Below are 15,849 nucleotides of genomic sequence, written 5' to 3' on the forward strand. Positions count from 1 at the left end.
TTCGTGCTTTGTTTATAGCCCGCTTGTTTTTGTTTTTGTTTTTTTTTCGCGCACGCGTCGCTCCCATTGTATTCCGTTTGCGTGGCGCCCCCGTTTCTGACGTCACACGCAAGGACGCGCTGATAATGCCTACACGGTAAACAGTACCTTGGGTTTTTTGTTTTTTCTTTCTGTGTTAACCCTTCGGCACCGACATATGCCGCTGCACAGGACCGCGAACTGCGCACGGGCAAGATCAGGGACGCTTGCGCGCTGCGCTGTCGCGGACGACAGGCGCGAACGCGCTCTGCGACTATTTATTTTTATCTTATTGCTTTACCGGGTAAACTTCCGCACGTCACTGCGCAAGCGGTGGAATATGTGACAGTCGCCAATGGCTTCATGCTGAGCGGAAAGTGTGCTTCACCTCACGCTCCCCTTCTCTTTCGACGTTGGTTGAACGCGCTAGGTCGTGTTTACGTTTGACTGCGCACGCCGGTACAGCTAATCAGTACTTTGAAGCCGCCATGTATAAAGGACCTCGACTCTGCATTTGCGCACTGTATTCAACGATCGGTGCGTTTTAAGTCCGTTGTTACGTCAGTGGATGAAACGTGCGTTGTTGGTGGCCCCGAGCTATAGACCGACTGTCGACCGGAGTTTGGCTCTGAACGCGACATTGAGCGGGACCCATTCAGAGCTTAACCGCTCGTCGTCCCGATAAACACCTACTGTTGCTGACAAGGCTATAAGGCATAACGTCAGTCGAACGGTCTTCCTGCCCGCTTCGAGGCTTTTCAGCCGCTATTCAGTGACGCTGTTTTCAGGAGCATAGCTTAAGAGGAGTCGCTTTTTCTACCGTTAAGTTCGCAGCGTATTAAATGCTGCTTCCGTGCACTGGTTAGGTTAACGATGAAAGGAGTAAAGTTTTCTCGCTCTAAGTGTTCACGTGACCCCTAGAGTGACGTAAGGGAAAATGAAAGGGGAAAAAGGAGAAATAGGGTGATCCACACCAATGCCTCTTAGAGCCTATAGTAGGATACAACTTGAAAAAAAAAGAAAGAAAAGGAGCAGCCGTTGGTAACAGTAGGTCGGGGTCCGCGGCGTCCTGTACTTCTCTGCTGACCAGTCGCAACGGTAAACGGAATTAGCTTTTTGATCTTTGTCTATATCAAACAATCCAAAGGCACCAAATTTATTTGGCTGCATCGCGCCAAAATACTTTCGAAAAGGTTGCAGGCAAAGCAACCTCTGCAGTGCTCGCAACTCGTCGAAATAGCCAAAATTTGCTGGGCTATACAGTGTCGGAGGTAACCGCGGTTTCGAAATTCTAAAAACTGATATGGATGTTACTTACATTGGGCTACACGTCTTTCAATAATTAAGGAGTCTAGCAGTGATAGTTAAAGGTTAACTATTCGGTATAAGTTAACCAGCCGAATACCGCAGGTCTTAGGTGCATTCGGATGTAATGCACCGCTAACAATGCTATGCAGAAAAAAGCGCCCTTCTAAGTCAAACAGCCTATTTTTTTTTAGCTGTGTAAAGTATGAAATGGAACACCTGTATATCCTCTGAGCTTTCGGCTAGGGTGGTATTATTCCAGGAACTCACGTGCCCTCGGCCGGATGCGTATCGGCACTCGGCAGCGCTGTTTCGCGCATACATGGCCGCTTCGTGACGCACTGCGCATTTATAACGCAGTATCTCGTGTCCTAACTGACGTCATTACAAAGAGTATAAGGTGCGAGGCGTGGTAATACGAAACGCGAAAGCACGCCAGCGGAACCAGAGGGGCCGGCTTTGTTGTTCCCTTCTTTGAAGGGTGCCATTGGTTGGCAGTTGTTATGCGGCCCAAAAGACGTTCACCCCTTCGCATATAACCACCTCCTCCTTTCCGCTGTTAACAAACGGCTTCTTGCGATGCATGCGTGTCGCCGTACAGGTCGCCAAGGGTGAACGCGTGGCTTGCGCGAGATAAGGCGCGAAGAGACCCGTTGGGCGACGTGTCTTTCTGCCTTCTCGGAGCTCTGCTGGGAAGATTAGCATCTGCGACAATGGCGGGCTCCTGTTATCTCCCCCTCTTAGTTCCGCATGGAAAATATGAGAGATAAGAGAAAGGCGCTTGAGATTTTCCGCACTGAGTCAGTCCTAAGTGTTTGCTTCTGGTCTTCCCTTTTTGCAGCGGCACCGATGAGTGTGGTCGCGCACCGGCTTGGACACTCCCTAGGGTGAGTTCATTCTGCCACTTCATCCTCCTGTGCGCCTGACCTCCGTCAAGGTGTCGAATGAATGAATGAATGAATGAATGAATGAATGAATGAATGAATGAATGAATGAATGAATGAATGAATGAATCCACGAATGAGCTGGGGAAAGGCGTGATAATCCGTAAGCAGTTGCAGGCGCAACAGGTATAGGGGTGCATTTGTGGAGCAGGCGCATATAGCCTTCCGTAGCGTATATGTGAAGTTTTAGGGCGCAGGTCTCAGGCGCGCCGTCGGCGTAACCGAGCGCGGAGCGCAGCGATGGATGAAAGATGGCGATGCCGCAGCGGGTATACTTTAAAAATTTGCGTTACCGAGAAGCGTAATCGTCGGCAGTTTTTTTTTTCTTCTTTCCAGCCTTTGCAAGCTCTTCTTTTTCGTCCGAGAAGCCTGACTGACGCTCTAGGACCTCATATCTCGAACAACCTTGAAAAACTGGCATCGTAAAGAAGCTGGGCTGTTATTCTGCAGACGTATACATAGCGCACGCTTATTTTGGTTGCCTCGAGGGTTCCCTTCGCTCTGCCGAATGAATTGTTTTATTTTCGGTTCTGCCGTCGCAGTTCGGTAAACAAAGCTGTGGTTGCAGCCGCATTAGCAAACCTTTGCAAACAGCCTTCGAAAGCCGTTTAGGTGGCAAAGTGGAACCTAGACTCCTCACGGAACGCTTATACAGGGTGTTTCACCTAAGACTTTCTGCAATTTTTAAAAATAAGCTATTTGAATTAGATGCGCGCTTTTTCTGGCATAGCATTGTCAGTGGTGTAGTACATCATAATGCAGCCAAGACGTGCTAACTAGCAGGCTTGTTAACCAATATTTAATAGTTAACTTTTAAACTATTACCGTTGGGCTCCTTAATTATTGAGAGGCATGCAGCCCTCCGTAAGTGATGTCCATATCCGTTTTTATAATTTCGAGAACGCGATTATCCTCGGCGCTGTGGCCCAACAAATTTTGGCTATTTCGACGAGTTACGTGCACTGGAGAGGTTGCTTTGCCTGCAAGCTTCTCAAACCGCATGTATTTTGGCGCGATGTAGGCGAAATTCGTTGGGCCACAGCGCCGAGGATAATCGCGTTCTCGAAATTCTAAAAACGGATATGGACATTACTTACGGTAGGCTGCATGCCTCTCAATAATTAAGGAGCCGAACGGTAATAGTTTAAAAGTTAACAATTAAATATTGGTTAACAAGCCTGCTAGTTAGCACGTCTTAGCTGCATTATTATGTACTACATCACTGACAATGCTATGCCAGAAAAAGCGCGCATCTAATTCAAATAGCTTATTTTTAAAAATTGCAGAAAGTCTTAGGTGAAACACCCTGTATACCGGGTGCCCCAGCTAAATGTAACCGAACTTTTAAAGAAAGGCGAAGTGTCCTAGTCGAGTGAAACCAACTGAGGGTTGTTCATAGTCGCGCGGCCTAGTCTTTATTTTTTCGCAGTTCAGAGTTAATTATTTGGTTAATTTTAATTATCTAACTTTTTAATTATTGACTTCAGGAAGAAAGTGTCAATGCAAAAGTTTTAGATCGCTTCGAAAAACCGGTAGTAGTGCTGTTTCCGTCAAGTTACGATTTACGTAGCTTCATTTATTGGCCTTAAAAGAAAGTTGTCACGTGACCAGATGCTCGATCACTTCTCTGCCCCAATGTGCACCCAAAGTCTCATCGAGGAGAGGACTTCAGAAAAAACGGATTTTATTCTTTAAGACGCGTCTTGGGGCGTTGAAGTGGCACAGTTGTCATGTGGAAGCTTTTTCTTATTGTGCGGGTTATGGTTAAAGGCCGGTAAAAAAACTACTTTACGTAAATATTACTTTGCTGCAAATGTCTCAGTAAGCTGTTTCTCAAAGCGATCTACAACTTTTCCATTGACACTTTGTTTCTCAAGTCAATAATTAAAAAGTTAGTTAATTAAGCTTAACTAATTAGTCAACCTTGAAGAACAGAAAAAAATACTGCAGGTCACGCGACTCTAAACAACCCTCATTTGGTTTCAGACGGCTAGGACATCTCGTGTTTTTTAAAAGCTTGGTTACATTTAGCTGGGACACCTGGTATATACAGGGTGTCCCAGCTAACTTGGACCAAGATTTTTAAAAAAAACCTGAGCGTTCTTCAGAACTGAAATCGCGTGGATGCTGTTAATGTTTATCGAAAGTTACAGCACCATTTTTTCGCTCGTTCTATTTGATTAATTAGTTGAAATAAATAAATTAACTTTTTAAATATAGCTTGAAACTTTCAGGCGTCAATAGGAAAGTTGTGGAGCTCCACAAATATTGTCCACTACTACTAGTCACGCGCAGTCACGTGGTATTTTTAAACTCCGCGGGCTTTCGCTTTTCCCGAATAAAAACGGCCACGCTAAGTCTATCTCGTTGGAAGTGCCTGGGTTGGACAATACTTGTGGAGCTCCACAACTTTTCTATTGACGCCTGAAAGTTTCAAGCTGTATTTAAAAAGTTAATATATTTATTTCGACTAATTATTCAAATGAGACGAGCGAAAAAATGGTGCTGTAACTTTAGATAAACCCTAACAACATCCGCGCGATTTCAGTTCTGAAAAACACTTAGGTGTTTTTAAAATGTTGGTCCATGTTAGCTGGGACACCCTGTATATATAGACGTCGTCCTGCCTGCTCTACTGCATCATGCTTTAGGTATGCCCTGTAGTTGACACAGTGTTATGAAAGCCACACGGTTTGTCCTAACCGGTTCGGTGACTTGGGCTGCATAGTGACAATGCTAACTGGACGGTATTAGGAGGGATAATCTAGTTACTCCAACATGTGTAGGGGAATCTCCCGAGGTGGAGTGATATTTGAAATAAGGGAGTAATTGCTCATTTCCATCCATCCACAATGAGTAATCTTGGGCCAGGACCGGGATCACCAGGGCCAAGGATTCGTCCCCGGACGGATTGGAAGCTTTATGGCTTTCCTTTTTACACGCTGCCGCGGTGGCTCAGTGGTTATGGTGCTCGAGTGCTGACCCGAAAGACACGGGTTCGATCCCGGCCGCGGCGGTCGCATTTCTATGGAGGCGAAATGCTAGAAGCCCATGTACTGCAATGTCAGTGCACGTTACAGAACCCCAGGGGGTCGAAATTTCCGGAGCCCTTCACTGCTGCGTCCCTCTTAGCCTTATACCCCTGTCACACTAGCAAATTTAATGTCATTCGAATTGAATGACATTAGCACCTAATGTCATTAAACGACTGCTACACGGGAACATGTAATGTCATTAGGTTCGAATGACATTCGCCATCGAATGAGTTAGGGGAACTCATTCGCATTCGATCTCGAACCGAATGCGTACTCTGGACACCAGATACGCAGCAGGAACAAGCGACGGGAAAAATATATTGTGCACACTGCCAAACTTAGAAAGTGCATTTATTTAGTTCTGCTAAAAAAAGTTAATGTTTGTGTGAATCTGTTCACACTAGAGGCTGCCATGGATAGCTGTTACTCTCGGTCTCAGCAGCCTACCGCAGTGGCCGAGCGTGAAGCAGCGTCTTTCCCGCGACCGTCGGTTATTTTGGGATGCGGGATTCTTGTTGGTTGGCGTGCCATGTTCGTTAAGCTCGAACGACGTAACTGAGCAGTTCACCTTTAGGAAGCCATTTCCAAGCTCCGCGCGTGTCCGCGCGCCGCCATGTCAGCCATTTTGTTTGTTTACATTTATCGAATTTGCGGTTGACTTTGTACTTGGCTTGGCTTTTGATGGCTAAAGTGGTGTAGAATGGCCGCAAATAATATTTTAAGGTTATAATACGGCACACAAATGTTCTCACCCACTTTTGAAGCACTGCACAACAATTTCAAACATATTTTATGCGCGCTGATGTCGTTCAGTTCGACTATTTTTTTTCACTGATCGTCGATGCCATAATTTTCGAATGACATTATTTTTTTCCGTGTAGCACCGAAAGAGACCGAATGACATTCGATGCATCGAATGCCATTAGGTTCGAATGACATTAAATTTGCTAGTGTGACAGGGGTATTAGTCACTTTGGGACGTTAAACCCCCCTAAACCACAAACCATCAACAAACCTTTGTAACCATATGGGTACGCTTGGGTGGGCGCTGATGAGTATTTTAGGCACATATCCAAGGGGGGAGGGACGGCGCCCCTTCCTCTCGGCAATGCTCTTTATGGGCATACCCTCCGCCCTCCCCCTTTCTTTCGATATAAAAAGTTTCTTGGACCCCTACCGAAAAAAAAGATGCCTGGTCACGTGTCTGGTATGGTTACTCCCATACTTCATAATTTGGCTACTACATGCAGTCGGAAGTTCAGAACCTGCCTGTGGGCTGGCCATGCCCTCACTCGCGTCAGATCTTTGGTTACATTAATTGTTTTTTTTTGAATATGTGCGTTCTCCGACTCGGAAGATGTGAACATTTCCATCGCTTGCAGCGGATCATCAAAGACACGAGCTCTCGGAACTAGTTGCAAACACCTTAAGAGAGCTCGCGTTTCAAGCGTCTTCACGCTTGATTATACAGGCGAGAGCTTTAAACAGCCCCGCGGCGTTTAGAGCGACTACGCTCAGCAAACTTTTCCTTTCAGGGGCACAACCTGCATCGACGTTGCAATGTTTTATGGTTAACCAAATGGCGTGTACCGTTCCCTCCAGGCACTGAAACTGGGCCGGGGGTTTTAACGTCGGAGACTATAACTGCGTTGCCATCATGATTAGTGAGCGAGGGAGATCCGGACTCGACAAGCCCATCAGGGCTTTCTTTCCGGTTGCGAGTTCAGGAGAATCATTTTTTGCTGAGAAATTGAAGCTAGAATTATTTCTGCCATCGCCTTAATGTGACTTCTGATGTTGACGAAGATGTCTCCGCGTTAGACTCCGAAGTAGTGGGCATAGGAGGATGGCGGCTTGGCCTGGCGTCAAGGGATCCGGGTATAAAAGTTCCCTTCATATCACCGTAGAGAATTTGTGAAAATGGTGGTGATAGCGGTTGTATAGCACTTTTTTTTACTGCGTTGACAGTATAGCCGTTTTTTGGCAAAAACTCGCGTGTGTGTGTGTGTGTGTGTGGGGGGGGGGGGGGGGGGGGGGGTGGCTTCAGAGAGCCCTTCGGCCACCCTCAGGTGGGCACACATACAGAAACCCATTGGCCAAAATAAACAGCCCACCTAGAGGAGTGTCCACACACCACCACCACTCACCCATCCCCACAGCGAAAGCAAATTCAAAGCCGCAATGGGGAGGCGATCAGTGTAAAAGCGAAATTTACAACCAATACTGCTAACACGTCCCAATGGGCGCTGAAACTGCCTTGGACGTCCTGTGGACATTTAGGACGTCCATGGGACGTCGAAGAGAATACCAGTGTTCATTGGGGTATTTATCCCAACACAGGGCATGTACGCCTGTGCACTTTCTTTACTAGCTTTACCAAAGTTTCGTTTTCAATGTAGTATTCGCTTGGTCAATAGAACGCGGCAATTAATCGATTCAGGCCAACTTCAATTCGTCCGAAACGTCCCTCCATAGCAGCCGCAGCTTACCGCGCGTCTAGTGAACCGCGGCGCGGAGATATTCCATTTTCGCCTGCCGTGTCTACTGTCCATTCGCGCTTTATGCATTGCTCGCGGTTCCGTGAATGACTGGCTGGCAGCTCCCCATCGCCGACGCCGCCATGCGTCTATTTTCGGCCGCCCTTACGAGCGACCTGTGTCCGGCAGGAAGGCATTTGGCAGTTGCGTGAACCGCCGCATGACGGCGCTAGCCGCGTGAGCACGCGACTGCGCGAAAGCGCGCTGCCCACTACACAGGGCGTACTGTGGCCGGCGATGGCGTGCCCTTTTCAAGAGCGCGCACTCCGTACAACTGAGTGGGGCAATCGTTTGCTCAGGAAGCTTCCGAGCGAAGCGCGTTTTAACAGCGTCCCCACTTAATGGTCCCCGGGCCTGCTTGGGGACGTGGGGTGGTCGGAACCCCTTGAGGTTCACATCCGACCCGAGTCGCGCCCGTCGTTGCTTGGCCAGTGCGGAAGTCGAAATGGATTCCTCGCACGACATCGCGGCCGGCCGCACGCTTTTACCGGCCCGATGGCCTCTCTGCATAATGGACGACGTGGTGTGTGTGTGTGCTCCCCGAAATTGGCGCGGTGCACAAATGGATATTTCGACGAGTGCGTGTTAGTGCGTTATGTGCGGTGATCACCAGACGCATACAGGTGCGGCCGCAGAGGGCGCTGTCGGAGTTGTCTGATATATGTTTATCAGTATTTCGTTGCGAAGTATGCAGTTAGCGTGACGGTTGAATGGCTGCTGTCTGTTCGCGCCATAGGGGCTGCAACGCTTTGTACACTCGTACACACGAATGCTTTCTCAACTTATGCCGTGAGCAGAGCGGAGTCGACGAGCACACAGTTTACAGCGTATGCCAGGAATCCCGTCGTGGTAATGTATGGATTGCAGTCAACTGCGCATGCTCGAAGCGTTCGCGGGCGTGACGTCACACAAGTAAATGGCCACTGCGCATGCGCGAAGCGTTCGGAAGTTCTTGCACGCATGCGCACTTGAGCCACACTTGCGCAGCGTTGTATCAAGCCATCCAATCGGCAGTCCGCTACGTCTCCCACTTAGCTGTGACCAAGGCTGCGGAGCAAGACTTCGTTTCGCGCTGACCGTTGTATGCGGAGCTTCTGTGAGTCATAGAACGTGAAGAAAAACGGACGAATGTCGGAACCGAACGAATGTTTGCTGGACGAATGTTCCCGTTGGAGCCAGCTCTTTCGGTCACGTGAGTCAGAGCACCGTGGTAACGTTTGCAAAATAGCCGAAACATTCTATACAACCGTTGCTTGCCTGGAACGAAGCGGTCGAACATACCTGTGAGATTAATTAGTCCTCGTTTTTGCATACCGTTTATATATCCCGCGGGGAGAAATCAGGTGCTCTTTTTTGAACCGCTGCTTTGCTGCAGCCTGCTATATATTATTATCCGAGATATATATCGCTTTGTCACTACTTTTTTTTCTTCTGCGCATACTTCTGGCGGGCGCATCTCTCCATACTTCTTTTGTCTTCCTTGCCAGCTGCGGGCCGAGCTTGGACAACGCCTTCACCGTAATTGCGCTGTCAGTACCAGCTGCATGCGCGCGCAAGTTTGTTCGTTTAAAAATCGAAGGGGTAAAGCGGACTGCCGTCGGCGGTTTGGCCTGAAATAAGATCACTGCTGCCATCGACAAAGGAACTTAAACTTGCACTGGTTAACAGTTAGGCGTAGAGAAAAGGCGTTCAAGCTGCGTGCGGCTCTACACTGTTAAAAGCATCCAGTTTCAGGGCGTTCTGTTCAGTGCCGGAATTGAAGAAAAAAAAAAGTGGTAGGGTTTTAGTTAACGCAACCGAGTCGACGTGCAAAAATGTGTTTAACCTGGTTGGCTCATGGTTTTGCTTTGCTGGGTCGTCGGCACGTCTGGCGAGGATATTACTCAGATTAAGCTCTGATCGAGGTTAAGCTGATGTGATTTGTTCGCGCCGCAGATGGAAGCTGATGGAGACGACGATGTGCAATGCACAGCGCGAGGTACGTGTGTTGCAGTTTAACACCAGGCGTGATCGGCTGTGGTGATAGCATATTGCCCTCGTGCAGTGGCCAGCGAAGCTGATCTGCTGCCGCCGCCGCGGGTTCGAGGCCCAGTCACTTCAGCATTTATTTTAATTCTGCATGGGCTGTTGCTATGCTAGGTTTCACCAAGGTCATCTTCAAGGTCAAGCTTCGCACGAACTCAGTTAGCCGGTTAGACCTCGTGAAGCACTGCTTTCGCACTAAAATGTCTGGACGACTATGCTTTACGCAGCTGTCTTATATCCTTTAACGATTTGTGAGATACCGATCTTTCCTGGCATTCTTTTCGAGGTATGCTGCCGATGACGTCACGGCGAGGGCGGGGGTTCACTTGGGCGGCTGGATGGGCTCTGCGTCGGACAGTTCCGTTCGCGCGGACGTAACTGTGGAGGCTCACGTGGGCGGCGCGGCCATATGAAGTACTCCATCAGGTGACGTCATGCGTACGCATTACCGGCACCGTGCGTATGACCACGTGACCAGCCGTCACGTCACTGCTGCTACGTCAACGCCGCCGGATACAGCAGGCATGATCTAACAGCTGCGCTGTTAAAAGAATTACTGTAAGAAAAAAAAAGCCAAAAAGGCGTACGGGAACAGCTTGTGAGAGACTCGCGCCCGACACTGCGGCAATCGTGACAGCCCGGCGAACACGATGCAGCTAAGACGCGCTGACCATTCGCAGACCGTTCTCTGACACTAGGAGAGCTTTTGAAAATTCGCCCCCCGATTTGCTTGGTTTTCTGGCTTGCTCTCGGATGCAATCATTAATTTAACTGCCACCTGCCACGCTGAGCAGTTTGCTCACATTCCGGCGGGCAGGTTGCTGCTACCTGCCCGAGATCCCGGCTGGTCGGTAAGAGCAACCAGAGTCTCATTAGCTCCACCGGTGGCTGTGTTTGAATGGGCCACCTGCAGGGCAGTGGCGCATCGCTTCCCAGTGGGCATTGAAACTCCCTTGGACGTTCTGTGGACGTTTAGGACATCTGTGGGACGTCCAAGCGGGGGGGAGGGGGGGTGAGGACGCCCAGCCACAAATGAATGTAGAGAATGTCATACTCCGACAAAACACTACAAAAACTACAGGGACATTCAGCAGCCTGCCAGATCTACCTGGCAGGCCTTTAATATTCCGCATATATGGACATTAGCTACAACAGAACCAGCAAAAACAGAAAATGCGAACGCATTCAAACGATCCGCTTAGAAGCGCCTAAGATTTTTTTTTTTTTTGGACAATGTGCCGGAAACCGACCTCTCATTTCGATCCGTGACGTATGACCAAACGCAGCGTAGCAGCCGCAACAACTCGTCGCTGATCTCGTCCAGTCCGGCCGCGATCACACTTGCTTCAGCCCTCGCCACTTTCTTCCGCTCCTCTTGCCGCGCCTTCCCTCTGAACTGTCTTCCTCCACTCCTGCGGACGTCGAGATCTCGGGGCACTGGGCATTAACAGCTGTCGCTGAAAAGCGTTGAAAGAATGCTCTTTGTAGCGGCCGGCATAGTACGGTGAGAATCCCGTGATCTGAAAAGGTGGTTGTAACCTGATTAGTACGGTCTGTATTCTGTTCGCTGAGTAACTGTTGACTATCAAGAGGCGTTATCGTAATGGCTGCCTCCGCGATTAGCAAGAATGGGGACAGGGTATGGATCTGAGTGTCGAGGCAGTATAGTGCGCCGTCAGGCGCTTGTTCCCACCACTGGCGGATGGAACGGTGGCGCAGCAGTCACTCTTGAACGCGTTGCTGTGGTATTTGCCGAGTTAGCAAACAGAATTGGTTACGCGTTGCGCCGCGTGCCTGGTGCATAGAACGATAACATATCTTTAATTCGATAGCATTCCGGTTTTCGTTTGCAAAAAGCGCCCGGTTTCTCCGTAACAAAATTCCCTGATAGGTGAGAGGGTCGTAATGTCGTCGGCATCTCTAAATTTGAAAATCTGAGGACTAGATGTTCGAGTACCTTCCATTGAATTATCATATGGTATTATACTAACCCGGCCGTCTATTCCACCTTAATCTGCACACTAATCCACCTAAATCCACCCGCTGATCTACCTTAATCTGCCCGCTGATCCACCTTTATCCATTATCTGGGGTGGGACTACATACAGAAATGGGGGGGAGTGGGGGCTTTGGAATATATGGGGGGCCAGCTTCCAAATTCTATGACATTTTCTTCATTAAGGTTGTGGTGAAGAAGGCCCTAAGCTTTTTCCGTTGCAGCCGGCACTTCGACAGTGCTTTAGGCGAGCAAATGCGCCCGCTCGAATACCATGGTGATTCACGCATTTCTGGCAGCGCTGCGGAGACTCCTGAAGGCGGACTGCTGCTGTCAGCGCCGTTGGAGTAGCGCGGATCCCCCGTCTGTTACACTGTCTATTTTTGGTCTCTGTATCTATGGCGTGTACGGGCCATCCGCGCGTCTGGGACTTTAACTCTTGGCGCAAGTTTTGCAGTTTCCGGAAGCGGCCGTGCGTAGTTGCGTGGCGCCCCCTGGCGTTAAGGCAGCGGTGCTGCCAAGAAGGCCCATGTCCCGCATCGTTCTACCGTCACCGACAAAGCTGTCAGTGTATGCACGCGCTTGTGCGATGCGCTCCAAGGCGATATTGATGGATGGTGCGCTTGAATGACATGCGGCTACAGCCGAGAAGGATGCGGCGCTTGCCCGCGTGTAAGCCATCGAACTCAAGAAAGAAAGAAACGGCGACGACTAGTACGCGGAAGACAACTTCGAGACTCTGCTGTTGCTAAGACCTCGTGTAAATGCTTCCGGGGCAAGGAAGCGTAAAGAAAATACCTTTTGAGACGCGGAGGCTGAGGTGGTTGCTGTAGCGACTGTAGCCTAACGTTATACCGCCGGCAAACGCCCCGCACGGCGGCACCAGAGATTAGCCAACATTTTTTTTTTAGCGTACTTTTGTGTCAAAAAGAAGCCCCTTCACCATTCGTATAACCATCTGGGAATTCGTATGAGTTTCTCTACCGGCTTCCGTCACTGTCACTGAGAACATATCGAGTGTCCCAGCTAAACCTAACCAATGTTTTAAAAAAGACTTGAGTGCCCTAGCTAGCCGACTGAAACCGTCCGAGTGCCGTTGAAAGTTGTGTGGCCTATTCCGTAGTATTTTTTTCGTTCTTAAATATTTTTTTCGTTCTCCGTTTTTAATGATTAGTAAGAACTCACTAAAAGCTTAGCCTTCGCGCCTTCGATGTGAAATATGCGCTACTACTGAGTTTTTCTTGCATAACATGATGTCATTCTGCAGGTCGTGTTTCAGTTTTTCTAATGGTTTTCTTGTTCGCGTTTCATTTCACGTTGGCAGTACTTACCTGTGAGCAGGGAAGGTGGCGCCATCTTCGTGGTTTCGCGCGGTGGCATTGGAGGGTTGCTGCCGCGCCGGCCGCGGCGCGGACTTTGCATGCGCTTTCTTTGGCAAGCACTAGTTTAAGCCTCTGTGATACTTGCAGAAATAAGGTAAATAACGCCGCGACAGGGTTTCGAACCCGCGGCACTTTTAGGCAGCCGATCACGCCTCGTGTCACACACTCTCGCGCTGTGCATTGCACGCCATCGTCTTCGTCAACTTCCATCTGTGCGCAAGACTCCTTTAGGGGAAGCAAATGCGCATAACTGGCTCTCTGGGTCAGCGGACACCTCAGTCACGCTTTGAGCTGCGTGGCGGCAACCACAGAGAGATGTGCGCTGCTTGCGTTTGCGTTGACAACGTTTTGGCAGAAACGCGGCGCTGGAGCAATAGGCCGCCGACGTTCATTGGGTTCATTGGCGTTGGCGTTGACAGCGTGTAGGCTCCCTTGATTTTGAGGAAAGGAAAGACGCATAACTGACTCGATCCCTGTGTCAGTGGACACCTCATTCGCGCTTTCAGGTACATGGCGGTGGTGTCCACTTGCGAAAAGCTGCTTTCGTGCACTGTTTCGTGCTTAGCAATGCTAAACCGCCTCCGTTTTTTTTTTTTAATGTTCTGTGTTAAACAGAGCCGATCGTGAGCTGCCAGACTGCGTGTGGTGCACGCAGGTCGTGACCGTAGCGGCGGCGCCATGCTGCTCAACGGCGTCGTGGGCCGCGGGGTGCCCTCCTGCGGCGGCGGCGGGGCGGGCGGCAAGACGTCGCTGCACGAGCACCGCGTCACGCTGCTGGTGTCCTTCGCGCTACTAACCTACTTCCTTTGGATGGACGTGGCACTGTACCACCGCATCCAGAGCCTCAAGCTGGTCGGCCCCACGCCCGAGCCCCCTGGACACTTCTCCCCGTTCCGTGGTCTGTCAGTCAAGATGATGATGCTCGACCACGTCAACAACTACATTGCCGTGCCACTTGCCTACCTCTTCGACCGGGTGAGTAGCAGAGGGAGTAAAGATTGTAGTAGTATGTCGTCACCTAAAATTCTGCAGCCACCTGCTGGGCAAAGAGGACATGTCCGTGTAAACCTGTGCCAAAAGGGGCATATGTAAACCATGGTGTGCACATAGGCTTTTAAGAGTGTGCCATCTGTACTCACAGGATCTTGGTGCGTGATGCAACACATTAAACATATTACATGTGACCATGACTCCGTACACATGCATTGCCCCATGGGTGTCAATTCAACATTTAGGTTGAAGTGGGCAGGGTATCTTCGACCAATGTTTCAGGTGCATCCTTAGCGTTCTACAAGATTTGCGATACTTCTGCTGGATGACTTCCAAAACATGAGAGGAATCTTGTTCTTGGAAGCCTCCAGATATGCTTGTGAGTGCGATAGAACATTGTCCACAATGCCATGCAAAAGGAAAGCATATAGCAGTGGTGCTACATCACTCGAACTTATAAATGGGAGAGCGCGCATGTATACTCACTAATGGCGTGTGTGATGCTCTGTTCCAGGTGACTCGCTTCACGGAGGTGTTCTACTTCGTCACGCCCAACATGATCAGTGTCGCAGGCGTGGTCTGCGCGATGGTTGCCGCCAAGCTGGTGATGTCAGAGAGCCTGGGCATGCGGCAGCTTGCCGTGCTGTTCATGTCGATGCGCACCTTCTTGGACTCCCTGGATGGACAGGTGATATACACATGCATATTTTGTAGCCATGAGAGGCACATAGCCACTGCTTACCAGGCTTTGGCTTACTTCCCAAGCTGTGATTAACCTGCAGTGCCCCTCTTGACCTCTAAATCCCCGGCTGACCTACAACATACCTGGCAAAATTACCGTTGAAAAGTAGTTAAACACATTACTGATTAGACTTCTGAAAGCACGCACTTGTAATTAAATACAGGTTGAAAAACTCTACTGATAATTTTCTCTCATCACAACAGATGTTTAGTAGTATATTTGGCTGTGAACTTGTCGCAACAGAAATTTTTATAGTAACAACAAAATTTTCTGTAGTATTGCTCTGTTCCTGTTCGTAGAGGCAGAAATACAAAAGACAACTGCAAAAAAACTATAATATTGCAGAAAAATTTGTCATTAACACAAAACAACAAAACATTTTGTTATATCTTAACATGATTCTGTTTCTTTTTTAACTGGGGTTGTATTACAAATTACTGTTCACAAAGGGTAATGACATTAAATTACAATTCCAAAAAGCATTGCAGTTATTTTCAAATCACTAGTACACTTGTTACTGCTCCCATAAGCTTTTCAAGTTTCTTGGTAAATTCCTGCTGGAAAATTACTGTCCCAAGGCAATTCACTACATTACATAATCACAGATTAGAAAAGCGTTTCATTACATTACAAACTATAATTAAATTGTGATTTCATTACAGTAATTTAATTACTATCATTTCTGACCTCTGGTGTCTTAATTCTCCCCCAAATTAAATCTTGGTCAACCTCGAATATTTTACTTGACCTTCTCAGCCCCGGTTGACCTCTAATCTTTCGGTAGACCTCCCAAGAATCTGTTAACCTGCACAGCCCTTGTTAACTTCCTCAGCCCCTGTTGATATTTCCAGAACCGTTTTGCCTCCAGTGTCTTG

The 15,849-nt window shown here is 48.8% G+C and overlaps 1 protein-coding gene across 2 annotated transcripts in view; it reads left to right on the plus strand.

Annotated features, from left to right (window-relative positions):
- Positions 1–15,849, plus strand: part of Cpes (Ceramide phosphoethanolamine synthase) — a 96,479-nt gene that overhangs the window by 69,119 nt on the left and 11,511 nt on the right. For both annotated transcript variants that reach the window (XM_089543855.1, XM_089543863.1), the window contains exons 2-4: positions 2,165–2,210; positions 13,898–14,217; positions 14,747–14,920. In XM_089543855.1, coding sequence (XP_089399981.1) covers positions 13,921–14,217; positions 14,747–14,920 — 471 coding nt within the window. In that variant the 5' untranslated portion in view covers positions 2,165–2,210; positions 13,898–13,920. The remainder of the gene's footprint in view (positions 1–2,164; positions 2,211–13,897; positions 14,218–14,746; positions 14,921–15,849) is intronic.

This window comes from Amblyomma mixtum, chromosome 1, assembly GCF_055824585.1.
Source record: "Amblyomma mixtum isolate Tamu chromosome 1, ASM5582458v1, whole genome shotgun sequence".
Lineage (NCBI taxonomy): Eukaryota > Metazoa > Arthropoda > Arachnida > Ixodida > Ixodidae > Amblyomma > Amblyomma mixtum.